A 27,133-nucleotide genomic window follows, 5' to 3' on the forward strand; every position below is an offset into this window, starting at 1 on the left:
ATTTGTTTGTATCAAATCACAGAAACAAATATTGTATTAAACACAGAAAAGTAAAATAGAATAAAATTTGCAGAAGTCCAGTTACACAAAACTAGAAACTAACAACATGAAACAAACAGTTGGCTGAAACTTTAAAGTGAGGCAACCACACTAATAGAATAAACGCAAAACTGGGGGTTTTTTAAAACCATACCACTAAATAATCGTTCACTTAGAAATTTCAGGAACATGGAATAAAGATGCATATTTGCTTGTTTTAAGGTAACAGCTAGATGGAATAAAAGATTCTAGTCTTACATACTAAGTGGGTAATCTTCTAGAGTTGGCCTCAGGGAAGTAAAAAGAAAAACAGACCAGTCAGACCACGAAAGGAGTCAAGGTGGGCAAAAGGAAAGGGGTAGGGCTGGGCAAAGAGAGGGTGCAGGCAGCAAGGTAAATGAAACCATTCGGGGGTGGCGATCGCAGGCAGAATCAAGGGGAATGGGTGGCCAAGTGGAAATGGGAAAGACGGACAGAGGAGGAGGTCGGACGGTTTCCAAGCCGTGGCCAACATGACCAGGGAGGTGACGCCATCCTCTGGAACAGGGCGCCGTAGCGAGAGCGCATGCTTGAAAGGAGAGTTAGAGATCATTTTAGAAATTTCTAACTTGCAGTAGAGGTGGGGTGACCAGGTGGGTCCGTGAAGGGCAGGGGCTGGGACAATGAGCTGGTAGCGAAGAGGAGGGAAGGATTATACAGGTCATAACAGACGAACGGGGTCCTCTTGGAGAAGGGATGCGACTCGGAAACACCACGGCAGCCTCGAAGGAAGAGGCTCGTCTTCCCTGAGAAAGCACGAGGAGGAAAGGGGGCAGCTCATTTCACTGTCTGCCACGAGGAGAAACATCTTCTGGAAAGGGTCAAGGTTAGGACTGACCACTGCCCCGAGTGAGAGAGGGAGCTGGGGGGGCGGGGGGGGCGGGGCCCTCAAGCTGGCCTGAGGAGTGAGCCAAGACTGCCGGGACTCCTGTCCACCAGGTCTGTGACTTCGTCCTTAGGCCGAATCAGGCCTGGGGGACTCTGAAGTAGCAGGGATCAGACGCAGGTCCCGCCTGTCCTCCCGAGCCTGTGCGTGTTGTGCGATCACGGAAAGACCACCAGCCGCGAGGCAGCCTCCCGCGCACACGGCCCAGTGCAGTCTTCACTCGCACACGCACCCGTCTGAGCGGACGCTGAGCTCGCGAACCATGTTTCTGCCATACATGCCATACATGCTTCATACATGCCATATGAAAAATCACATGGCCTGCTTCTCCCAGCTTACAACCTAGTCCACACACTTGCCGGGCCTCATGGAGAAGTAAATATAAGCTTACACAGAACAGCCAGCTTTTCCCTGGCCAGGGGCTCAGCTGGTTGGAGCATCATCTCACACACCAAAAGGTTGCGGGTTCAATGTCCGCTCAGGGCACATACCGAGGTTTGCGGGTTAGATCCCCAATTGGGGCATGGAGAGGAGGCAACTGATGAATGTTGCTCTCACACTGATGTTTCTCTCTCTCTCTCAAAAAAAAAAAAAAAATCAATAAAAACATATCCTTGGGTGAGGGGTAAAAAAAACAGTCAACTTTTGACAAGAAATTGGCCAAAGAAATTGCATATATACATATATAAAATATACATGTATTTAAATTATCCATTCTCTTTCATGTACGTCTATGCTCATAAAAATGCTGGTCTCAAATTTGTCACCCATTTTATATATATATATATATATATATATATATATATATATATATATATATATGTGTGTGTGTGTGTGTGTGTGTATATATATGTGTGTGTATATATATATGTGTGTGTATATATATATGTGTGTGTGTGTATATATATATATATATATATATACACACACACATATACACACACACACACACATGATTTCTGGGACAGCACATATGCCAAATTTTACCTTAAAGGAAGCTTTTAAAATTTATTTTCCTAAAACAATTTTTTTTAAAAAGCTAATTCTATTTGTCTTGCTGGTGCCTTAATTCTGTTTGTCTTAGTTGGAACCACTCAAGACTCAGAAAGCTTAGAAGACAAGAACAGAAGCTAAAGCTATCATTGTACAACACAACAGGTTATAAATTCAGCATTTTTACTACAACTTTGTACTCAATTCAACCCATCTAAAAATTAAAGACCTTGGACTTGGACATGATAATCTAGTCATAAGCATCCAACTGTGATAATTTCACAACTCTCTGCCATTGTGTAAGCCTTGGACCCTCATCTTAATAAAATTACCACATAATTTTTTATATTCCGTTTTTCTAAGTTTTTAAAGGAATGCACATGCTCTTTGCCTGTCACAGGCAAAGATTACAAAGACAATTCACAAAAGAGAAATGGAAGAGGGATCTCCTCATTAATAAACAAGTATAACTGAAAACAGATGACATTTTTAAAAACATAATAAGATTATGGTTTACAATATGAGACGTAGTCCTGGCAAGGTGTGGTAAGGCTGATACTCACACTTCGCTGGTAGTAAAATGATACATACAAGTCTTGTGGAAAGCCATCTGGCAATTTAAATGTTGGCAAATGTTTCCTTTTATGCAGTAATTCTACTACTCAATCTAGTCTAAGAAAAATAATCTAAAATACAGAAAATTCTATTCATAACGATAACCACAAAAATATTTTCTTGTAAAATAACTTCAGGGTTCTTTTTTCCTGATTATAATACTAAGACAATGTTAATTGTGCAAAATATAAAAATTGTAAAAAGTATAAAGGAAGAGCATTTTTTTCACATCTCTTTTCACTCACATATCTACCGACTACCTGCCTGTATGCAAGGAACTATTACGTGCTGAGGACTGAGTAGTAGCTGTGATGGTCCCCGTCACAAACCATAGTCCCACCACTAAGAAACCACCATTAATATCTTGGTGACAACCAGTTTACTTTTCTGCTCAAATGCATTTATTACATATTTTAATTGGCTGATACTTATGACTAGATACGCTATTGATATTTTACATGCTGATCTTTTTTGTTGTTCAGGAATTACTGACAAAAGGAAACAAGTCTCTCCAAATGCAAAAAAGTCTTAAATGCTCAACTTCATAACTTAGGAATGGTAAAAAAGTAAAAAATCAAAAATCATAGGCTCATTACATGCAAAGAATCTTCTTGTTTCTATAAAATGATTATATATACTATATACTTATATGTTATATATTTATGTAACATGTAATATATTAAAGGATTATATGTAATTTAACATATGTTTTACACATTACTCAGACTTGAATATGTATAAAAAAAGTCCAGATAAGCAAAAATTATGTACTACTGTAAATCTTTCAGCTAACAATTTTAAAGCTTGTTTCAGAAAATATACAGTAATAATACAAAAGATGCTCATTATGAGATAAGGCTCGAAATGGATAAAATCTAAATATTCACCTTTGAGTTTGGAATATCAGGGCTTCCTACTGGGCCCTGCATTTGTGAGACATCTTTCTCTTCCTGAGAGGATTGTCAACATATAAGGAGACCATGACCAGGTCTCCAGGTGGGGAAATTGGAGACAGCTGGCCAAGCAGGTGGGGGGAACCAGAAGACACACAGGCATGATGGGACTAAGACCCCAGGACCCCAAAAGAGTGCTCTATTAAATGCACAATGGCTCCCTTCGAACCTCATGAATAGAGCACCTAGTATCTAAAAGGGGCTGGGAATCTGGGACAATACTACTACTTTCCTGAACCTGAAGAGCGTTAGTGCCTAGCAAGGCATCCAGGTCGGGTGAAGGAGCTGACACACTCACACTGTTATCAACAGCAGCAAGAAGCCAGGAAATGTTGGCTGTGTGCAGACACTGAGTGCTCTCCCATAAGCCTCACGAGCCTGCAAGGCGGATTCCGTCATCTGTCCCCTTTCCAGAAAAGGAAAACAGCGTCAGAGATGCGACAAGGACCAGTAGTTACCAGGCAGCAGCACTGGGGAGACCATCTCAGGTCTGTCCAACTGCAAGCCTTTGCTCTCCTTACTCCTTTGCTACTCTGCCTCCCATCATCTGAAGGTGAAGGAAAAATGAGATGGAGCAGGTGGCCAGCAGTAGAGTCCCAGGTGGTGGTGGCATAGGGGAAGCAACAGGTTGACATCAACTGGAGATGCCAGGTCATGAAGCAACTGAAGGCAATTCACAGGCGAGACACCAAGTATGTGCCCCGAGATGTCTAACCTTGCAAGTCTACATCACTCTCTGCAAGTTTATTCTCACCACCTTCTAGTAACAGTATTTCAACAAGTGGGTTTGAACCATATTATAGGGAGAGCTCGCTCCTCCCGTATTTTCAGCGGACTGGTTGAGAAAATATACATTTTGGTCATACACACACATACAGGGTATGAATGAACGAGGTATGTAAGGACAGATATTTCTTGTATATCTGCTTGAAATCTCGAACCTACGCACAATAGGATACTTGAAATGAAATGCTGTTATCAGACAACATTCTCGTAACATAAAAATTTAGTATCCTTTAAAGTTTAAATTTCAAGTTAGACTCAGAGATAAAATATTTAATAGACTCAAGAATGGAATTCTATTGCCACACATAAAAATTTTAGCTTTGCTACATTTCTTGGCATGTTTATTAAATAAAAGATTTTGCTTCTGTTTACAGTCAAGACTTTATGACTTCAGAGCTTGAAAATACTCAGAAGAAATTAAAATTAACCCAGAAATGTTCAAATCGTTTCATCCCTGGGAAAATTTCCATCTGCCCATTGTTTTCCTAGGCCAGCGCTCCAGGAACCCTCCTTGGAACACATTATCTTAAACCTTTCATTCACGAATGCCTGCAGAATTACTTAACATATTGAAAGGAAAGGTTTTCTTTTCAAAATACACAGTCTCTCTGCCCACAACACTATCGGCACAAAAGGTCATTGATTAAAGCTATAATATCCCACCCACTCAGTGAAAATAAATAAATACAATAAAACAGACCATAACTCCCCAGCCCATCAACCAAATGAATTAAAAATTGGGCAGCTCACCTGATGGTGGCTCTAGGAATGTGAAAAGTATTTGGAAGCTAAACACAAAGCATAGGTTCAGGAAAAAGGAGTCACTCCCAAGGGACATATAATCTCTGAGGAGACAGGTGACAGATGGGCCTATGGGCAGAAATAAAATAAAGATCTGGACAACCAAGCTGCGAAGGAATTTAAACATAACGAAACCTCATGTTAGCGCATGCTGGTGCCAAATGTATCCCGTGATCTCTGGGAGTAAAGCATTTTGATGAACTAAGGCCGTAAGCTGTGGAGTTGAAATGAAAACCTTCGAACCATCCACCTCTGAGTGGCTACCACAAATGTGGCCCAGACTTCGTCACAGCGCAGGGTAACGTTTGTACTTTGGCAATGGACTTGAGATTTTGTTGTTACTATGCTTTTAATTAATGGTAAGAATCAAAACAAAGCCTTGAATCAGCACAAAAAACATCTAAGACCATCTCTCCGAGAGTGAATGAAGCCAGGTCTCGGGACAGCCCGATGTGTCTGCAAAAGAGGAGCTCAGGGCTCACGAAGAAAGGAAACATGTTTGGGAGCAAAAATGAGATTATAAGTCTTGCTTGTTATTAACTCTGGCCAAGGCTAAACAAACATTTTTTTCCTTCCAGTTATTATTGAGTCATATGGCCACTGGCAGGAACTGTTATCACTTCATTTTCTGCAGAATGTTTCAGAAACTTGAAACCTCCCACACTTTCCCCATGTGGATACTCTGGATTTTTAAACAACCATGAAGTGTTTGTTTCCAAAACTGAATACATTTGATGGCTTGGTAGTACAGCTGATCCATCACAAACGGTTTAGCAGGGAGAGCGGAGGGGGTGCAAAAATGATACTAGACCCAAAGTGCACAATTATTAAAATGTTATTAGGAGACAGCTACATCGAACAGCGATTTGGGTTAAGTTTGCATCAGCATTAAGGCCATCTCTATGGTGCCTCTGTCTCTGTTTTGCTGTTTAATCACTCAATTTAGAGCACACTGGCCAGAGTAAAGTCTGAAATGCTTGAAAGTAAAGAAGTAACATTTCAAAAATCTGTCGTAATCTCTGTTATTGGCCCCCATGAAACACCTGCTCAGCTGCACAGGAACTTAAGGCAAAAGATGCTAAATTAAATGCCAAGTATTTTGCCCACATTCTATTAACATAATAAGAAAAAAAACTACCTAGGCTCTCGAAATCCAGTGTGTCCCAGGAGTTTGGTAGTAAATTAATTCTTGATTTTTCTGTGGCTGTTTTACAAAGAAAATGCCTATTTTAGGTAAATGGTTTTTCTCTAAACGGTATCTCTGCCAAAAAACTACACTTGCTTAATATCTTTCTTTTTAAATATATCTTTATTGATTTCAGAGAGAGGAAAGGAGAGGGAGAGAGAGAGAGAAACATCAATGATGTGAGAGTCATTGATCGGCTGCCTCCTGCATGCTCCCTACTGGGGATCGAGCCCACAACCTGGGCATGTGCTGACCTGGAATCAAACCACTATCTCCTGGATCATAGGTCGATGCTCAACCTCTAAGCCATGCCCGACTGGAATTAATATCATCTTTGAACCAAAGTTAACTTTAAGGGAATCTCTAATGCCACTGGATGCAAACTGACCTCCTGTAAGTCAACATAGAACATTATAAGGTAACCTGTAGCCACCCTAGAACCTTCTGATTGTGCTATTGCCACTTCATCTCCAATTTCATCTACAAACAATATGAAAGGAGTCCTGCTTTTTGCCACTGACTGGGCTCAAGGAAGAGCTCTGTCCTGGGTGGATTTCCTCTCCTGCTAGTCCACTCCTTCCTGCGCTCGGGGGCTAGTTCTTAAGTTTTCACAGTGGTGGTCATTTCTGCTTAGCAAATAAAGTGTTGGATTTTGCCTAAAAGGAATTTGAAATGTAAAACACCAGGTTTCCGAGCTCCAGCCAAGTTTTATAAACAGACGCAAGCCAGAAATGCAAATGATTTCTACAAACTTCTAATCCTGTTATCAATCCCTTGAGACACGCCCCCTTACCCTTCATCTCTCCCCTGGCTACAGTTCTACATTTTTATTGCATGTTTTCAAAAAGAAAAACACTAGTAAAGATACCCTAGATTCTGGTTTAGGAGTCCCAAGAGATGACACTGAGGTGTGGACTTGAGCAGTTTTCTAATTAAAAAGTCAGATAGTCCTTTCCTCTTAAAAAAGCTCAACTCCCGGTGTCTGCACAGCAGATGCTCTGCTCAGAGCTGCCCAGCCCAAGGCATTTAGGGTCTGCCTCCAGAAGCCCCTTCCTGAACCAGGTCTAGTAAGCAATGGAGGGTCAATATCAGAGAAGAAAGGACTTGTATATCTCCAATATGTACCATTTTACTAAAAATAAACTTTAAAAATTAAAGTGAGTTTTCAAAGGACTTGGAAACCTGAAGAACAGAAGCACAGTTTTGAAAGAAAATTCATTATATAGCAAAGCAATCTGAAATTTTTTAACAAATTGATAAAGGAGGAAAACCCAAGTACACGGAACTGTTTAGCCAGGGATGAAACACCAATCACAGCTTCTTTCTGATAAAGCTTTTTTCTTTGTTAAGGCTCAGTACAGCTCCTTTCTGAACTTCTCAAGCAGTTGGCATCAGCATTTGTCTACAGCGTCTGTGTCCCCTGCTTTCAGCATTTGGTTCTTGCTTTAATTTCATTGTGGCAGCTTTTAAACTTTTCAAATCTTGAATCCCTTCATCATTAACAGCCCACTGTTTGTAGAACACCTAATATAATGAAAAGCCATGCACCTTACCAGAAAAGTGCATATTCTACCCATTTCTTTCAAACCTGTGGGTCAAGGATGGATATCCCTGCTATAAGGAATATCAATTACCAAGAAGACAACAATTATAGACAGACTCTGGAATAACTATTTGCGATGCGTCTGGGTCTGTGACAGAGATCGTCGTCAGGATCCAAAGAAAAGGGCCAAGAACAGAGATGTTAGAAGTCCCTCTCCTACAATCTTCATCTAGAGATTATCTGCTGTGGTAGCCTTGCTCTAAATCAAACTGCGTGAAAGTCTAGGAACTTGGCTGTATAAAGCGCTCACCAGATCCTGGGTCTAGACAATGATAATAGCAGCTATAACAGCTTAATGAGTGGGGGGAAAATTACTATAACAAGGAGTAGATTCTGAAGTCACTTATGTGGAGGTAATTTCTGAGCACTATACATAACAAATGTGGACCACTTTTTTTTAATTTTGTGTTTTGGGGCTTCATCTGTGAAATGCATTAAGATAGCCCTTGCCAGATAGTTCATGGATCAGTTAAAATATAAAATGCAATGAAATTCGCATCACCACAAGATACCCCTCTGATAAATGTTCATTTCCATTGGACATGGGCGTCAATCAGACCACGACTAAGCGTAACCAGCAAGGAGTCGGCGTTTTGCCCTCACGGAGGATGCTGACTGGCTTCACAGTCAGCAGAACCCAGCCATGCTCGGATTCTAAAGTAGTCTCTGACCAAACACTCTATAAACAACTCAGTAAAACTAAGAAGTGAACTCTTTATGGGTGGTGATTAATAAATCGGGTAGGTTACGCTCACTGAAAACTGACCAAGGAAACAACATGAGAAAGGGAAGGCATTTCAATTAGGTTATGTAAAGACACAAAAGCACACAACTTTGAAGAAATGGAACATATAGAACTTGCTCCCAGGGCCACACAACTGCCGTCTCTGATCTGCGACCAATTATCTGCCTTCAGCTAAAAGGCCACCATCTGTAAGAGTGTCAGAGTGGGGATGTTCTGTGCCAGCCTCTAAAGGTCAAAATTCTATAGTAACTTTTGGGAATTGGCTCAAATCAGAAAGCTGAGATAAGCAGGAATAAGAACCTCGGGGGGGGGGGGGGGGCGGCTAGGCTCCCCACAATTTCTGAATGAAGGCAGCAAGGCCCTTCCACTTCCAGATCCAGTGCACATGCAAGTTAGAGGCCCTGGAGCAGCAGAAGGGTGCTGGCCTCTCATGCTAACAGGGAAAATGTTCTGGCTGAACAGCTCAATGTCTTCTTTCAGTCTTTGGGAACATTCTGAAAACCCTGCAGTACCATGAAATGACACCCATCTCATAATGACCTAAGAGATACAACAGAGTCATTACATAATTTAGCTATATAAGATTTCAGCAAGTTTCATTTCCTCTATATCATTGGTATCAGAAATCAGGATCTGAATTTGGGGGTCTTTTGACTTCAAAATTCTTTGACTCCTTTACAGCACTGGCTTTGTTGCCTGAAATACCAGTAGAAAGTACAATTTAAAAATTAAATTTTTCTTCTGTTGATAAAATAATATTTTGCATTTAAAATACTAAGATTTTTTTGCCCCCACCTTAGGAAAATCCAGATAAGACACCAAAGCTTTTTCTTCTGGTCAACATGAATTATATATCTTCTTTCTCTTGTTTGGGGGCGAGAATAGTTTGGACTAATAGCTAATTCCGATTTTGTTGTTAAAAGACACAGATGCTAAAACATAAAGAAAGTGTGGGTGTGTGGACAAGCTAGTTTTGAAACAAAGCTATAAAATGGACTTAAATTGTGGTTGCTTTTTGCACTTGAGCTATCTTTGTTTCTCACTGGGCTTCTATCTCCAGGAGCAGACAAATGCACTAATTTCCTCAATATGGAAAATGCCAGCATTAAAGCCAAAGAAAGTCGGGTTTAAGATAATTATACTAGATTTCATCAAAGCAACTTGGCAGTCATCAAGATTTAATCCCAGTTAGTTGATGAGATTTCATCAGGCTGCTTAAGAAACAGGGAAATAAACAAAGTGGAGAGACAATGAAAACAATGTGACAACTGTCAAACAAAATGCCAAGACAACATTGAACGTTTCCCCAAACTCGGTGCTGAAACCACTAATTCACATTCTCATTCCCACCCCCACGCACAAGCGGGCGCGCACACACACGTGAATAAGTGATCACCTATTTTGAATTTTTAATCATCTTTAAATGTGCACTCATTGCATAATATTGATTGTGGAATCATTTGTTGCTAAGTTGCATAAAGTTGCATAAAAGATGAACAGTTTGAGGGCTGTATGGTTTCTTAAAGTTTTAAAATATGGGTGCAGAAGAGGTCACCACCCTTGTTTGAACTCCTTTAAGCAAGTTCTTAATAAATGTAAGCTATTATAAAAGAAATGGTTCAAATTAGGCTACTACTGATGTTACAGTTTCGCAACTAAATAGGCTCACATGTCATCCACCTGGTGGAAAATTTCACATAGTGGTTCCTGGGCTATACAGGTCTTATGTTTCTGATAAAGGAGAAGCAGAGTGGTCTGAGCAACACAGAGTACACTGCTTCAAACAGAGCTGCAGAAGCTGGCCAAATAACTCTTAATTCAAAGCATGTTTGATGACTGTATTAGGTCAATCTGTGCACTTGGATTTGACAATTGTACCAAAGAGAGGAAGATCTGCCTCAAATGTCAACAGACACTTGACATTTGAAGCAGAAATTACTTTAAATTACTCAAGTTAGCAATACCACTCTCAACATGAGAATATAAGAATATAAGAAATCTTTGCTCACATGCAAGACATGCATGTGGTTTCCTTCTATAGGTTTTGACATAAGATGAAAAGATATGAGGGAGAAAGGGATGGGAGTCTACACAATACACTTCCTCCAAGGATTAGCCTTTGGTTGCTTTTTACTATTTCATTTCATTAAGAGGTTCATTTCCTTCAGAATTTTCAAGAAAGAGGTAGCTTGAAAAACAGTCTTCTCTATATTGGTATTTTGAAAACAGACTCTTCGTATCAGCCAGTCTATTATACATGTTCTATTTATAAGTCCAAAATAATAATGAAGGACTTATTCCTAACTCAAGTTTCTAATTTCTTGTTATCTTGAACTAAACATTCTAATAACTAAATTAAGACTGTATCAATGACTGAAAGTGACCATTGAACTATATCACCAAAAAGTCCGCCGAAAAGATGTCAGACCTGCCAGAATTTTCTCCTACGAACAAGGGAAGATAATACCTACTGAATAAAATATTAAAGAGGCAGCTCAAGATGAAATAAAGTTGTGTTTGGAGCATATCATGGGCTTTTCAACCTTATACCATATTTAACTGTATATAATTTGTATATCCAAATGAAAACTAGTAAAGTAGCTAAAGGGGAGATTTAAAAAAAATTGTTCCATCATAGAATCTTGCAGGGTCCACCATGAAAAGTAGATACATTACTGAATTCAGTTCATGCTAAGTTTCAGACAACTATTTGGAGAGAAAACAATAAAAAATAAAACGTCAATCGCCATAAAGGATATATAATGCCACAGCACAAACAATCTTAGTTGCATTACCTCTGAGGAATTTCCAGGGATTACTATGGATTGGAAGATAAAGAGACCCTATGGGAGAAAGCTCTAGGTTTGATGTCTAAGCAAACACCAAGCTTTGCCCTTAGCATCTGACATTACCATGGGGACTTCCCTCAGCCTCTCTGTCCCTTAGCTTCCAACATGTAAAAGAAGGGATATAAATGAGTGCACCTTAAAGTTGTGCTGAATAGAAAGACATACTCTTTTTTGAAAAAGGAAAACACATGCAGAATCCCCAAACATGCAAAAGGAAAAAAAGTAAAGCTACTCTCATTCAACCAGGGTGAGGCCAGATCCTTACCTGTGAGAAAACCCATATACCACGACATCCCGCCTGGAACCTAGATTGGCCCCTCTGGAATCTAGATCTAGAGCTTCCTTCTCTAAATCCTACTCTTTCTCAAGATTAAATTACTGATATATAATGGGTTTGAGAAACTGAATTTCCACAGCAAAAATGTCTTTAGTGCAGCGAAGCAACACTCTTCTCCGAATTTGTTATACATCTGTGCCCATATTCCTGACATTAGGCTCATGGCTAGGATGTAAGTGGCTGGTTCACTTGTTATCAACTATGCATCACTGTCACACCCACGCTTCAATTTCTTTTTAAATATTCACATACCCAAGCCCGAGGTTTGTAAATAAGTCACCACAAGTGGACGGAGGCTTCCTCTTCCCTGGGATGGTGCTTCAGTCCGTCTCAAATTCTCCTGCACTGGTCTAAGCCGTGGGGCCCAACGCGGTGACCAGCTCTCACTGACTCGCAAGTATACCCGACACTCCTTCTTGGCATTCGACTCCTTTTGCCCCAAGTTTCCCCATTTTGCTCCCTCTGTTGTTTCAAACGGATTCTTCGTGTTTACATATACACATAATCCTGTTCTTTCACTTCTGCTCACATGACCTTTCCCTCACCCTCTGCTCACTGTCACTTGTTCCAAATACCTGATTCCTGGTCTATATTCAGAGGTCTCGCCTCTTCGGCCACCATTCATTAACCTGCCCCAGCCATCCTGCACCCTTCGTTCCTTTCAACAAATGGGCAGTGACGGTCCCATTTTTAAAACTTAGTGGGTCAGTTTTTCCACCTACATTACCCTGCAAATGAGGTGAAGTGAATTCAACTTTGAAGATGCTGACACAGCTGTTGGCTGGGCTGCGAATTAGCCGGTGCTCCCTCTGCCTATCGAAGGTTACTGCAACCTTCTAGGTAAAGAGGGCAAAAAGGAAAGAGGAAAACACAGCAGAATTAGCAACAGAATTTCAACCAAATGTAGCTGGACGATAAAACTGTACCTAGTTGCCTAAGTGAGCATTTACTCCTTACAGCAATCCTGTGACACACTATCCTCACTTCATCTACGGCTGACCCGTGGGAAATTAAGTCGCGTTCCCAATGCTATCCAGTAAGTGACCAAGACCACCAAACATAACAAATTTACAGCTCTTTACACGACTTTTCCAATATACAATCATCCACCATCACTGAAGCTATAAAATGGAAGCAAATGACTGCTTTCCAAAGACACCCAGGTGTGTACTGGGGGGCATGGAGGGAAGGCAGGAGAAAGCCGCGAGCAGAATGGGTTCAAGGATTAGAATTAGGGGGAACAGATGCATGGTACGTTGCTTCCCACCCAATGCTACAAACAACGCAAGTGGATAACTACACACTTTCCTTCGAACCCAGCATTTAACACAGAATCCTTCTCAATCCAATGTTCCAGGCAACTGCTAGTAAACAGCATGCTTAATAAAACCACCTCAGGTATACAATTGAAATTGGACGCTGTAGGAACATTTCACCCTCGATCTGAATAATATTCGTGTACTTTAAATTTTCAGAGTACTCCAAGCTGTCTGATAAGAAAATCCCACTTTAGAAGTTAACATAAGCTAGACAACAGGGACTAATACATCCCAGCGTCTTGGGAAATGGCATGCAGAAGTAATAGTTACAGAGCAAATAGAGCTCAGTTAGGGTAAATGCAAAATGTGCCTAAATGTAGCAAAAGAAACTGCACTAATAAAACTGCGGAATGGCCTGGCTTAGAAATTTGGCAGAAAAAGATATAAGGGTCATAGCAGACTGCAAGTCAAGGCAAAATCCCGCGCTCTTCAGAAAAGCAAGCGTAACAGAGAAAAGACATAAATATCAGAGCACGTAAGTATTCTCTGGTAATTCCCCCAAACTCAGACTCTGTTTAAAGAGCTGCCCCCACACCTGGGATGTGCAGTTTATGTTCTTACACCTTAACCCGACTTCAGTCACCCCCACCTCCACGCTCAAAAGTCCCCACGGCTCTCCACTGCGTGCAAGGTGAACTCCAGACGCCTGTCCTCTCCACAGAAGCACTTCACAATCAGTCTGCAACTTATATATCTGCTGCGAGCGCCTGTGACTGCCCCTCTCAAACTCCGAGCTTCAACCAGGCTCTTCTGCTCACCCTCCTTGGACACAAGGAGCACATATTGGCATCTATACCTTTCCCCACAATATTCTAAAAAAAATATGTTTTCCTCCTCATATAATTTAAGTTTTGCTCTTTAGGAAGCACTCCCTGGCCACAACAACTAAAAGGTGATACACACACCGCACATATATATGTATCCACGATATATACGCATGCGTATGTTTGTGCATGTATACATACATACATGCAGTGCTTTTTCCCTTTAAAAGCTGTCATGCAATTGATGTTCTACTTTATAATTAATCATTTGTTTTAGATAAGAGTAGAAGGAACTATATTTATTTTCCCCTTTTCCTGGTAAGAAGCCCAAGTCCAAATGTTTAGCCCAATTATTTCAACCAGCACCTATTCGTATGCTCTATTTTCTTTATCAGTCCTGAGCTCTCATTTTAAGTTTTCCCTAGTTCTGATCTTTTAAATTTGTTTTGCTTTAGCACATTATTAAAAATCCTTTCACATTTGGTTATTAAATCCTTCAAGTAACGGGCAGGATTTAAGGGCATAACATCAATTATTAAATGTTTCTTGACTATATAAGCTCAAATACAAGAAAATAATACTGACACAGAAATATTAGGTCCAAATATTGTATACATAAGTCAACTGCAAAACAAAATCTGTTGCTTTTACATCTTTAGCCCAAGTTCATTGCAATAACGTTTGCCACCTGAAACTTTTTGCCCCTCTCTTATTGCACAAATAACTGGATCATCTTAAGCACTTCTGTATGATGACAACATGAATCACGCTGGGATTTTAGTAAAACTCTTGTCATTATTTCCATTAAAATGTGTGTGTTTTTCCCTGCGTTCTGATCCTGGAGGCTTTCCACAAGTACAGCTCTAGGTCATTCCAGTAGCGGGAGAAGTATTTACAGGAAATCTCAATGAGCAAACTGCCTGCGCCTCCTATCAACACCCGTGCAAGTCCCAGAGAGGTGTCTGATGAGGAAAATAAGTTGTTCTAAGAAATCATTAGGGGATTTATACTTGAGACTCTCTTATCTCATAAGGAAAAAAAAAAAGTCCCCTGTAAATGGGAGGGGGAGGGGAGGGGAGGGAAAGGGAATCTACCACTGACACCATGTGTGTCCTATTAAAGCTGTTTTTATTTTAGAGTGTTGTAAAAATTGTTTTATATATTTTACATTAAGATCAGAGTAGCTTACTGCTGTGTAAAATTCATAAAAGAAAGGCTCCTCTGGAATTTTCCTGTCCTTGCCTCGTTGCACACAGAGTGCCGGGCCTTCGGTGGCATATGCAGTTGAGAAATCCTTTTTACAAGTGCCCATAAAAGAGACTAGTACATGCTGCTCCAGACTATAATTAAGTGAGGCTAGCAGAGACTCCAGATGGGGAGCTGCAGAGAATGGCACCAAGGTGTGGCTTCTTTCACTCACTCCTCCCGGGCCCCTCTGGCAAGCCAGCCTGGCACCAGGACAGGCTCAAAATGAAACGGGGAGAAGAGGCTGTCGTATGTCCCGCCCTCAGCCTGCATGTGATGGGTGCTTTGCACGCCCCAAGGTTTCCACATCTCAGGCCAAGACTGCACTTAGCTCTGCACTCCCTGGACACTGCATGACCTCCCACGCACACGACACTGTAGCCCACTCTGCTCTTCCATGTCCTCAGGCCCTCGCCCTCTGAAGTGTGACAATGAGGAGATCGGAAAGAAATCACTGCTAAAGTAAAACCCCAGAAAAACAAAAACAAAACCACCGCCACCAACAGGTGTGAATAGTTATCACCTACCCACTTTCCAGCAAACAAGGGGAAAAAAATTAAAAAGTGGTGGGTGGAGGGTGCAGAGAGGGTGGGCATACTTCCCGAGACACTGCCTAAAGCTAAGATCGCTGAAGCAGGAATTTCAGACACTTCAGCTACTGAGAGAAATGTCTGCGGGCAGGTGGATCTTGGCTAAACATCAAGTTAATATAATAACTATATATTAACATTTGAAATGTGGCTGCTTCTGGGTGACTGTCCCAGTTTATAATCATTATAAAATAAACTTACAATTAGCTGCTCTGTATCTAGAGTGCCTGGGAAATGGTGTAGTACAATTTGCTTAATTTAAAGTGACCAACACAATCAATGATTTTAAAATATAACAGAGTGTTTAGCACAGCAAAGAGGGGCAACAAGAATGTCCCTTTTTTTTCGATGCTGTCTTCTTCACATAAAAATTTCAGTATCTACATTCCAGACAACCCTGAAAGTTTCAAAAGAAAAGAGGTTTGACTCTTATCCTGTCTTCCAAGCTATTCTTGAGGTTGGCACATATAAAACAGACCACAGAAACTGCAACTCAAATGTAAACAAAATGTACAGAAATAAAGAACATATGTCTAAAGCATATTTTCTTGACCCATATCCTATTGAAAATGTGCTCTCGGTTTAATCCATCACAATAGACAACCATCTTTAGTTATATTACCTAATACCTAGTCCATATGTTGCTGTCAATTTATATACAGAAAGCAGATTAAAGAGGTCTTACTTATTACTATTGCTTTTTAGAAAGAAAATGTTTGTGGAAAATCAGGGTCGAAATTACTAAAAAATATTTTCTTTTGTTTCCTACCAAGTGAAAAGCCACTTTTTTAAAAAAAAAAGTAGATAATGTAAGATCTCTTAAGAGGAATAACTTATTTCCCAATTGAAACAGTTATGTAGTAGCAGATTCCATACTTAAATTTTAGCACACTCCTGAGAAAATACCACCAGGGCTTAAAGAATTGCACTATATTGTTACTAACGACTGTGGTCTGGTGAGTTGAGGCGGCCACGAGCAAAAGGGACAGAAAGCTATCTAAGCTCTAAGCACATGTCAAAACATCACCTAAATTACTTTAACTGTCTGACTGCTTAAAATGTGTCAGAAAGAGAAAAAACATGCTGGGCACAGACTAGATGTGGGGGTGGGGCTCAGGTCCCAGGGCTCCTGTGCAGACCCGGGAGCCGGGGGACAGAGATGAACTCTGAGTGTGACTCAACGCAAGGCAGCCTCTGAAAGACTAAGGATGAGAAGGACAACCTTGAGGTCATTCTTCATTCCCCAGCACACTGAGGACGAACGACAGTAAAATTACAGAAGAGGTCTTAGCAGGGGCAACTGAACCAAAACAAAGCCAGTGAGTGGCTCAACACTTCGGCATTTACGAAATGACCTTTGGGGTGTGCGCCACGGGCTGTGTCGAGTTGGAAGATGTTGGGAGGGGGTGGGGATGGCAGGGTGCCATGTTTCTTTAAAAAGTATTTGTAGAGCAAAAGTCAGATGATGTGTCTGTTGGAGGGAGAAATACTTTAAAGTTGGCTACTTCAATGATGGACAACCGTGGCTCTATCTTTGATTTTTATTACAAGGAACAAGAAAAAAAAGGCACCAGAAAACTTGGGTTTCCTAGGCAGCAAAATATTGGTCTTCCTCTTGGCTCCACCACTAGAAACTTGCTCTGCAGCACCGTGGTCCAGTGAGAGCCTCCCTAAATTTCGGTTCCCTCCTCTTTCCTAATGTGCAGTGAGAGAATCGAGGCAGTCACGTCACACAGCCATCGAGTCGGTAGCTGAACAATTTTTCCCTTGGGTCTATCAAAAGCTCTCCGCTCAGATCTCTAATCAAATGCTACTCCCTCGATTTCCCTGAATATCCTACATTAATAGACACCCCCAACCAGCTCTTTCACTGGCTCCTTCACCGGCTTCATCTGTCTTCAAGGTCTCTACCTCCAGAGAAACTTACGCACTCACCCATTTCTTTATTGTCACGATCCCCATCAGAAAAAGCTCTATAAGGACCCAATATAATGCCTAGACCAATGACTGACACATAGCCATGCTCAATAAATATCTAATGAATAAATTAAAATCAGTTGTCATAAGACCTTACAAAATAAAGGGTCCCAAACAGACAGGACAGACTCAGGTTGAGGTTATCTTGGCCCGTCCTGTGAAGGAGTGGAAGGTTACAGCCACTTACAGATGTCAGCATTTTCCCCTGTACATGAGCATCTTCTAACTTGTACCTGCACAACCATGATTTTGTTCTTTGTTATTTAAATATATAATAGTAGCATGTTTACAGCTTTCTATTAATAGATTGCCTAATATACAACATGGTTCAGACTCAAAATTCCTCTCATTTAAAGATGCGGGTTATATGTTAATAGAATAAACTAGTCCCAACAGGGCGAAGTCCATTAATTAGTGAGCTCAGGGAGGAAGGGAGGGAAGACAGTCATAGCTGCGGTGAATACGGCCTTCGTTTTTAAGTGGTCCATTACTTTTCCCCTTGTTTCCTACATTCATTTTTCAATACAGTTTTTCTCGCACTCACTACTTCTTTTTCTTTTTTTCATGTTTTTTTAAGCTCTTCTCTTTTCCTCTCTCTACCCTCTCGGTAGCTAAGCCATAATATGTGGATGTAAAGTCTTGCACAGTCTTTGAGGGCTGACTACTTGTGAGAAGGACCGAGAAGGAAGAAGGGGTGAAAGCTGCCAAGTAGGAAAGTGTTGGCAAATGCCCAGTGCAGCTACTGAAAAACCTGGTCAGTTCTTTGGGTTTAAAACAGCACTCAAGGGCTTATAAGTCTCTTCCTCACCCTTCACATGACGACCACAGAACTTGCCCATGCCTTCTGACAATTAATCTTAGAATCATTGGATTTTAGAGCTGGACCGCATCTTAGAGCTCGCCTACCCTAATACCCTCCAATTTACCAATGAGGAAATAGAGGCCAAAAGAGGTTAAGTGACTCGCCAAGGGTCACAGAATTAATGACTTGACAGGGTACAGAGACTCAGATCTCCGGATGGCCAGAACAGAATCCTGAAAAATGAGTGTCGGCAAAGCCCAAGAAACTCTACAGCTTATTGTCATCAGAAATGAAAGAAAAGATAACTGAGTAAAAAGAAAAATTTGGGAAGGAACACCAAGTAACTTCAAATGTAGATCAATCCAGGACTTAGGATTTTTTCAGAGAATCTTTCTTTTTTTAAAGTAAATAAGCATATGACCATTAAGGGAAAAAATAGGCGGAAGCACTGTGCCATGTTGTTGTTTTTTTAAATCTTCCATCCATTTATTTTCTTATTTTTAGTAGTTTTTAATGTAATATCTTATACACTTAGTGACTGTTGCATTGCGTTGACCTTTAACTCTTGCCTTCCAGTAATGGAAAGCAGCTGATGTTAATGTGCTGGTGCTTCAGTGTGAAGGAGGTTAGGGCTGTGTTTGTGCGCAATCAGGTTAAGATTGGCTCCAACAGGAGAAAAACCCATACATATGTTGAAAAGATCTGAAAAGTGCCTGTATTCCCAACCTGATTACGACTTACATTTTTGCATGGTTTGTCAAAGCAGATCACTAAAATCAAATCAAGATGTAAAATGGGATGAAGTGGTTTTCTTCTCCGTTCTTCCATGAATCACCGTGACCTACTGAAGAAAGGAACTTTTTGCTCCCTCACCTGAGGCGAGGTGGGGCTACTCGGCTGGAAGTGATGCCAATTTTTATCAATTGCTGCTCAAGTTCCAAAATTAATTTTCTAGTTGTAATTTCTTACATTTTTAAATGGGAGTTATTTCATTGAGGAGTAATTTTCCATTTTGATCAGCAATTCTATCGTAGGCCCCTTTTTATAGAACATAAATTTCCCTATAACCTTTTTAGACCTACAAACTTTAAAGGTTATCTAAAAATTGAATTTGTTAAACTGAAAATGTAGATTCGGGAATTAAAACAATAGCCAGTCTCTCCTAATAAATAACACTTGATAAAACCTGAATATGAATTAAATCAGAGTTCATTACTGGTTATCAAAAAGGATATTAGCAGATGATATATACGCATTTGTTTCGGAATAGTTTAAGTTGCTGACAGTGCCAGGTTGTACTCTACAAGACAGAATACTGTTGTTGGTAGCACAAAAAATGAGTGCAATAAACATTACAGGTTAACAATCTAGCTGTTATCTACAACATTCTCAAGCAAGACTGGGACTAGGTGAAAATAGTTTGGGAGGGGAGGGGAATATTCTGGCTCTTGTTACACATAAGCATGTTTGTTATAGGAGCATTTTCAGGTTAATTTTTGCTATTAACGTAAACCACAATTGGGGGACCATATTGCTGGAAGAGAAATGGGGGGAGGGTAGTTATATAAACAATATACAACAAAGGAAGTCTTTCTTTCCAATACCTGAATACATCAGGTTTGTTTTTAGGCACGAGGTTGCAGGTTAAATGCTCTCAGCTATCCAAGAAGTGGCTTATTAGTTTTGTAAGAAAATATTTTCTTATATTTTGACTGAAAAATACCCAGTTTAAGCGAACAAAACCATCCTTGTTAGTGAAAAGCAAACCCCCAAAAAAACTTTGTTTCAAAGACCCAGCAAAGCAAAGCAAAACTAATTCAAGAGGAAAAGCTCCCTTCCTAATAGTAGCTTCTGAATCTGGATCTAATAGTTCTCAGAGGCCGACTGGAGTCTTCAAGTCTTAAAAGTTTGTCTTCCTCCACGGATCATAGACATTCTCTATGAGGCAGCAAAATATGGATGTAAATCCATTTTAAGCAGAGATATGTTCTCTCTGGCCTATAACCACAAAGCTGAAAAACTGTGCCCCAACAGAAAAAATAAAGGTAAACACAAGTTTTGATTATTTTATGGGGCAATTTTCCAAACTCAACGTTCGTTTTTGCTTTTCTATGTTGTGGACTAGAAACACCCCAGCTCCATCTCTGGCAATGTAGCATCCACTAGTGATAAAATAAACGGCAACAAGCGATTATGCCTTAAGTACCACAGTGACGGCGCTGAGAGCTACATTTCAAACACACTGACTCAGCTTCAGCCAGCACCTGAGCTATGTTCGCTTCTCCTAATTTGTAAATGGGCCTAATCCTGTTATTACAGAATAATTACTGCAAATCAGCACAATTACTACAAAGGCATGACTAAACACACACATACCAGTAGCTGTTTTCTACAAATTATTATCAAAACAAAGAGAACCGGCTAATTGTGGTAACATTAAGACAACGTTTATTCCTCCCAGTGTTTGGGCAAGTTTATTTTAAGTTGTCATCTTCAACTAGTAATGATGCAGATGATTTTACAGATTCCATAAACCTTTCTAATCTAAACTCTTCTCAACTGAAAGTTGGCCGCTTCCCTCGGCACAACATCTGCAAAAGCCTGATTTCATAAGACCGACTTTTATGGTACATTAGCCAAAAAAAGACACACACGCTTTTAGAAATCTCAATTTCAAAAGCTCATTTGTAGTGCACTCTTCTAAACTATCATCAAGGTATCATGAAAGTGAAGGACATATTCACCCTAGACTCTTCACGATTTAAGCATCCATCTTTAAGTACAATGTGGACTGTTACCCTCTGACCAATGTTGTTATCAGGTTTCCTTCAGGGACAGATATTCCTTCTTTTCGGGGGGAGGCCTAGGGAAGAGGTGAGTCCAGAGAGCACACAGCCCCGGGTAGCGATTTCCCACACTCACCTCCTGGACAGTGCCTCACGGCCATCTTACATCTCCTGGATTCGGCGATGGTTGGACATGGTATTGTGTCTTTCGCTGGCTTTTTAACAATTTGCCGTGTTCTGGTTTCCAGACCCCATTTAAATCCACATGTGCGATTATTTCTGCTACAAGTTCCCCATTCGCTCCAATGACCAACTTCACATCCTTCTAAATAAAGATTAAAAAAAATACAAATGCAAATAATTTGGTGTCCATTTGCTCCACTGTCATCAAAGTTATATACTCTCCCACCTTCAGATTCCAAAAATTAAGTTGTGCAGCCCACAAAGATCTATATTCACCTTTCAGGAACTCTAATTCTTTGAACCATAGGGTTACTTTCATTTACAATAATTGCCACATAAGTAACTTAAAAACTATCACTTTTGATTTGTCTTAGTTCATTTTTTGAAGAGATGCTACTGGTTCATTATAAAGACACTGAAATATATAATCTCTAAAAGACTCAATAGATAAAACCTACAGTAGAAGATACTATTCTCACATTATGATGGATGACAAAATTTTGCCCCCACTGAAGTTCACAAGTTTGTAAGTTTTATTTTGAAAGTAAGTATTTGGTGAAAACGACAGGGTGTTTGTTTTGCATTTTCTGATTATCTCAATTCTTTCAATAGATGTCAGGAAACCACATATGTATTTCCTATTCCCTAACTTGGTGCTATACATTATTATAGTTTGAAAAGTAAACAAGTATAGTCAGATATCTGAAAAATGTATGATTTTCCTAGATTACATGTCTAGCTTTTAGCACCCCCTTTCGTAAAATCATATAGCGGAAAAGTAGGTCACCCTCCAATCCCTGGGGGTGAGGTTGGGGAACAGAGGGACACAAATTGGTAAAATTAAACCTCCTCATCAAATTCACCATTAAAAAATCCCCTTCACACTATAAGATCATGACTCAGGCACAGGGTCCAAACACAGTATTTCAGCATTTCAGATTTAACAGGCATGATCATGGTTACTTTTAGATTTTTCAAAGCTATTTAAGATTTGTATTCAGGTAAAAAAAATAAAAAATAAAAAATAAAAAAAGATTTGTATTTAGGGGAATGCATAGGACTTGACTGTAATTTGTTTATATTTAAGGGTTTCATAAGAGTTTCCATTGACCGTTTGTAATGGGCGTGGGTCTGGCCTCTCAAAAGCAAACTCAGCATTCTCAATTGCTCTTCTAGTGACTTTCCTATTTTTTATTAGGGTGTTGCCTGTATGAATGTATTCACTCACACATAAATAGGAACATAAGTACACATTTCTTCATAAACCTCTTATTTAAATGTGTTCTCTGCAAGCTTTCAAATATATAATTATAGACTATTTTAGCAATATTTCTGCAGGGAAAAAGTTCTCAATTTTGTTTTTTAAGTCCCCATTTCAAGGAAATGGAAAGTCTTGCTTATAATACATAGATCTGTCGTATATCATATCAGATGTAGAACATGTCAAATAAAATTCAGGAGTAGGGTAGTATAAAAACCAAAACAATATAAAAACAGTGAAAAAGTAGTATAAAAACCAAAGTGTTTTCAAACACTCACAAAATATAAAATTTATAAAATGTGTATTCCTGATTATTATTCACAAATGGTATATATGTGTTAAATTATGCATTCTAGCTATATGAATTTAGTAAATGTAGAACTGTTTTAATGCACTTTGCAACATGCAATCATCAAAATATATTTTGCACAAAAAATTTCTTCCCAGTGATTTTTTAAAAACAAATGTCTAAGAAGATCCATAATTAATATACATAGCAAAAGTGATAGAATCATCAATTACATGATACTGCTTGAAAATGTTCTTTTAAACAAAATGTTTTTCTCTAACAAATACTAGTAATTTATTAAGATAAAAGAAACAGATGTATTACACATATGATAAAAAGATTATCGGCATATAAATAGTTTAACCTAGCAAATGTACAAGCAAACTTTGTAGCAAGATGTAATATATGAGACTACCCAATGTCATGGTGCCTAATGAATTCAGAAAGTCAGCAAAAAATGTAAATAATTTCCAGTTCTAATTAACAATAAGAGAACCAGTTTGTTTTTAATTTGACTATATCCAGCACGCTCCGCCCCTCCCCCTTAAGAAACAGGGGTAAAAATTGCAGTTTGAAAGTTACAGGAAAAACTACTTACCCACACACTCCATGGTTTCATCTAATGGTGCAAAACCATCTGGACATTCATCAAAGCATCGGCCTCTATGCAAATAAAAGCCTCCTTTGCACTTGGTACAAAAGTCTTTGCTAAAGCAAGAATCACAGTTTTCTATTCTGCATCCTAAAAACAATTTTAAAGAGAAAAAATTTCAGTCAAAGAAATGCACTTGCTTTGCAAATAAAACTTTCATAAACTCATCGGTCAGATCAATCGTAATTCTACCTTCAATATGTGTGTTCAACCCATTTGTTTCCTTATGCCGTCTCATTCTAAATCACTCCTACCTCTTGCAACAGCTCACCACATCAATAAACTAAGACACAATTCCAGCCCAGGGCCCTAGGCAGCCATGAGACCCTTCAGAAATGTTTGCAACTCCAAATGGGACTAAAAAGGATATGAAAGAAAAAGAAAACACCCCCACTACCAATTACATTGCTGCTGGGATTGAAATCTGTTCTGCCCTTCAAAAGACCTACAATGGAAAACACGAAGGGAATACTCTAATCAGTATCTTCTGTTTCAGGACAGTAAATTAAAATTCTGTTTATGTTGGTCAACGCTGGCATTTACTTTCATCAGAGGGTTTCTTAGGAGGGGTAGTTTAGGTCATTTAAAAAAAAACAAAAACATAACAATGTGCCAAAGGCTTTACATGCATTTCCATTTAGTCTTCATAATAATCCTACAAGGCAGGCAGTGCTATCCCTATTTTGCAAATAAAGGATTTGAGACTAAGAGAGATTAAGTCATGTAGCCAGTGGTGGCTGAGTTGGTTCTGAAAGCCCTCAAAACCGATTGCCTCCTAAGTCTGTTCCCCTTCCTCTATAACCCGCTGGCTGAATTTTGCTAGGAGCAGTTTGTGGAACAGAATGCTTTCAGGCCTGCTACATCCAGGTTTGAACCCCAGATCTGCCCTTACCAGCTCCACGAGTCTGGACAACTACACACCTCCCTGAGACTCTATTTCCTTCTGTATAAAACAGATACAGCACAAGGCTACTGTGAGAACTTGTAATAATACAGGTAAATTGGCTTATAATAGATAGCCTGCACATAGAAGCAATAGTGGACTAGAAACATGTTCTTTCCCACTAAACATACATTACACCAGGTGTAAAAGGAAGCAATGATTTATCTTGTATTCTAGGTCAGATTCCCTGATAGGCCAGTAGCATCTGGGCCAGAGATAACTGGCTTGTGGGGGTGGGGGGGATAAATATACTCCACTCTTCAGAGGAAAGGGGAGAAGGTTAGAGGATTGGTTAATTGGAAAGTCAGGTTTTCAACAGATTATAGTACATTATTACTTGCAACAGATTTAATTGATGGTAGTTAACAGCATATAAAGCTCTATGAAAACTCCACGGCATTGCTCTCATTCATTTAACAAGCCTCCGAATGCCAGTACTCTATTTAGAGCTTTAATGATTCTGAAAAGCTTTCAAATATATAGTTCCTGCAAGCAAAGAAAAAAATGGAATAGAAAATAGTAACCAAAACATGAAATCACTGAATATTAAAATTTTGAAAATTGAGAAAATAAAGCCAGAAAGTAGAATTAAAAGCTAAAAGACATATATATTTCATTAAAATAAATAATAAGTCAAAATAAAAGAAATGATAAATAATGACAGTTTCTGGAACCTATAAAAAGAAAATGGCAACTCTTCACCTTTCAATATTGAGTCTAAACTGGTCTTCATGTATTAAATGACCACCATGAAGCAGTTTATTCAACTTCTAAAATGATACCATATTTACAGTTGGAAAACCAACTATGTGTGGGTGAAAGTCCATAGTCAAATTATAGTATTTCTCTTTTTGGGAAGGATGGTGGGCACAGAACACTACCCCCCATAAGAGGTTCATTTACAGTCTTAAATGCTGTAACGTATATTTTAACACAACAGTGGTCTATAGCTGGTCAGTAGCTTCTTAATCATGGTGAAAATACATGACCATCATTTCCACAAATTGCTGGTTTTCTTGCCCTTTTTTTTTTTTTTTTTTTAAAGCAAGCAGCCCTTCCTGTTAGCAGAATTATTTCCCAAGAAATAATGATAAACATCCCAAAGATAAAACAGGACTAAAGGGTAAAAAGAACAAAGCACTTATATTCTGAAAAGAAGACCGTACACTTCATAAATCAATTGTTATCTAGAAAGTCTGATTTTTCTTTAAAACATGACCTGCACCAGTAAGCTTTTTGGCCAAAAACTTACAGCAATAAGCATTTGGAATTAATTTTACAAGGCCCTTTGCTGATCTTTATTGTTACCTGTAACTCTCTTCCCTCATTTTGTTCCCTGCTCCTGATACTAGTTCACAGAATGTGGAATTTCTGAAATACCTATCATTCTCTGTAAGGTCCCTTAGGACTTCTTCAGGCACAAATCCACTAGAAGAAAGCTTAATTGTTTGTCCTCAAATTCAAGTGGAATAAAAATTTGATGCACTCAAATTGTAGATTATGACAACCATGAAGGAGCACGAGATGAATTACAAGCAATGACGCAATAAGCGCGAAGCCCTATAGTTAAGTGAAAAAGGCAAGTTGCAGAGTGTCTGGCAGACGATATAATAAAACCATAAATGCGTAACAGTGTATGAAGTAGGCTGGAGAAGTTCATTTGGGAAAGGATGGTAGAATTTTGAAATATGTTAAGAGTATACATTTCTGAATTATATGAATCTTTTATAATTGTGATGCATTTCATATTAAAGCAAAGTTATTGCAATATACATTTGTGACCTACTTGAATTTACAGAAAATAGCATTTATTAGCATTCTAAAATAAATTCTTTTGATTTTAGGCAAGAATGAATAAAGGACTACTATCCCATCTCAAATTTTTCTACATTTAGGCGCATAAAATTACACCCCTTATTGATGAGGCTGCACCTGCGTCGGCCTTCAACCATCACTTGACAGTGTCCTTTGTTTTCATGTTTTATGGCACTTTTCCTTCACCCTGATCATAAGGAAAAAAACTAAACTGCTTTTTATTCAGCAAAGCATTTCAACAAAAGCTTTGATTGGTGCCAAGTCCCGACATCATCAGAAGCTCTGCTGACCCTCCTGGTCTCGGCCACTCTTTGCCACAACATCAAACCAATGCCTGCAGCCCATATACTCAGTGGCCGGAACTCACACAACTCATCTAATCATCGCAGCTTTTTAACGCTGGCAACTGCAAAAACCCTGTACCCTGGAAATCTACGTCTGGACAGGCCCCCGCACCTGAAAACCTTTCCTCACTGGCTCCAGGCCCATCCACAACCCCCTGCCCTCTTCTGCCCTTTCTCCCGAAACTACCTCATCTGCTTTGGAGAAAAACCTCTAATTGTGGGGCCTCAGAGTCCTATACTGCCCCTCCCCCACCCAAGCCTATAGCTGCTCTACCCGAAACTTCTTAAGCTTGTTATCTTTAAATAATTGGGATTTAAATCCACTCTATTA

The 27,133-nt window shown here is 39.5% G+C and overlaps 1 protein-coding gene across 1 annotated transcript in view; it reads right to left on the reverse strand.

Moving 5' to 3' along the window:
* RSPO2 (R-spondin 2) overlaps positions 1-27,133 on the reverse strand; it is a 111,764-nt gene that overhangs the window by 21,402 nt on the left and 63,229 nt on the right. The window contains exons 4-5 of the mRNA XM_087825359.1: positions 23,647-23,790; positions 21,452-21,640 (exon numbers count right to left, since the gene is read on the reverse strand). Coding sequence (XP_087681485.1) covers positions 21,452-21,640; positions 23,647-23,790 — 333 coding nt within the window. The remainder of the gene's footprint in view (positions 1-21,451; positions 21,641-23,646; positions 23,791-27,133) is intronic.

This window comes from Miniopterus natalensis, chromosome 16, assembly GCF_054644295.1.
Source record: "Miniopterus natalensis isolate mMinNat1 chromosome 16, mMinNat1.hap1, whole genome shotgun sequence".
NCBI lineage: Eukaryota > Metazoa > Chordata > Mammalia > Chiroptera > Miniopteridae > Miniopterus > Miniopterus natalensis.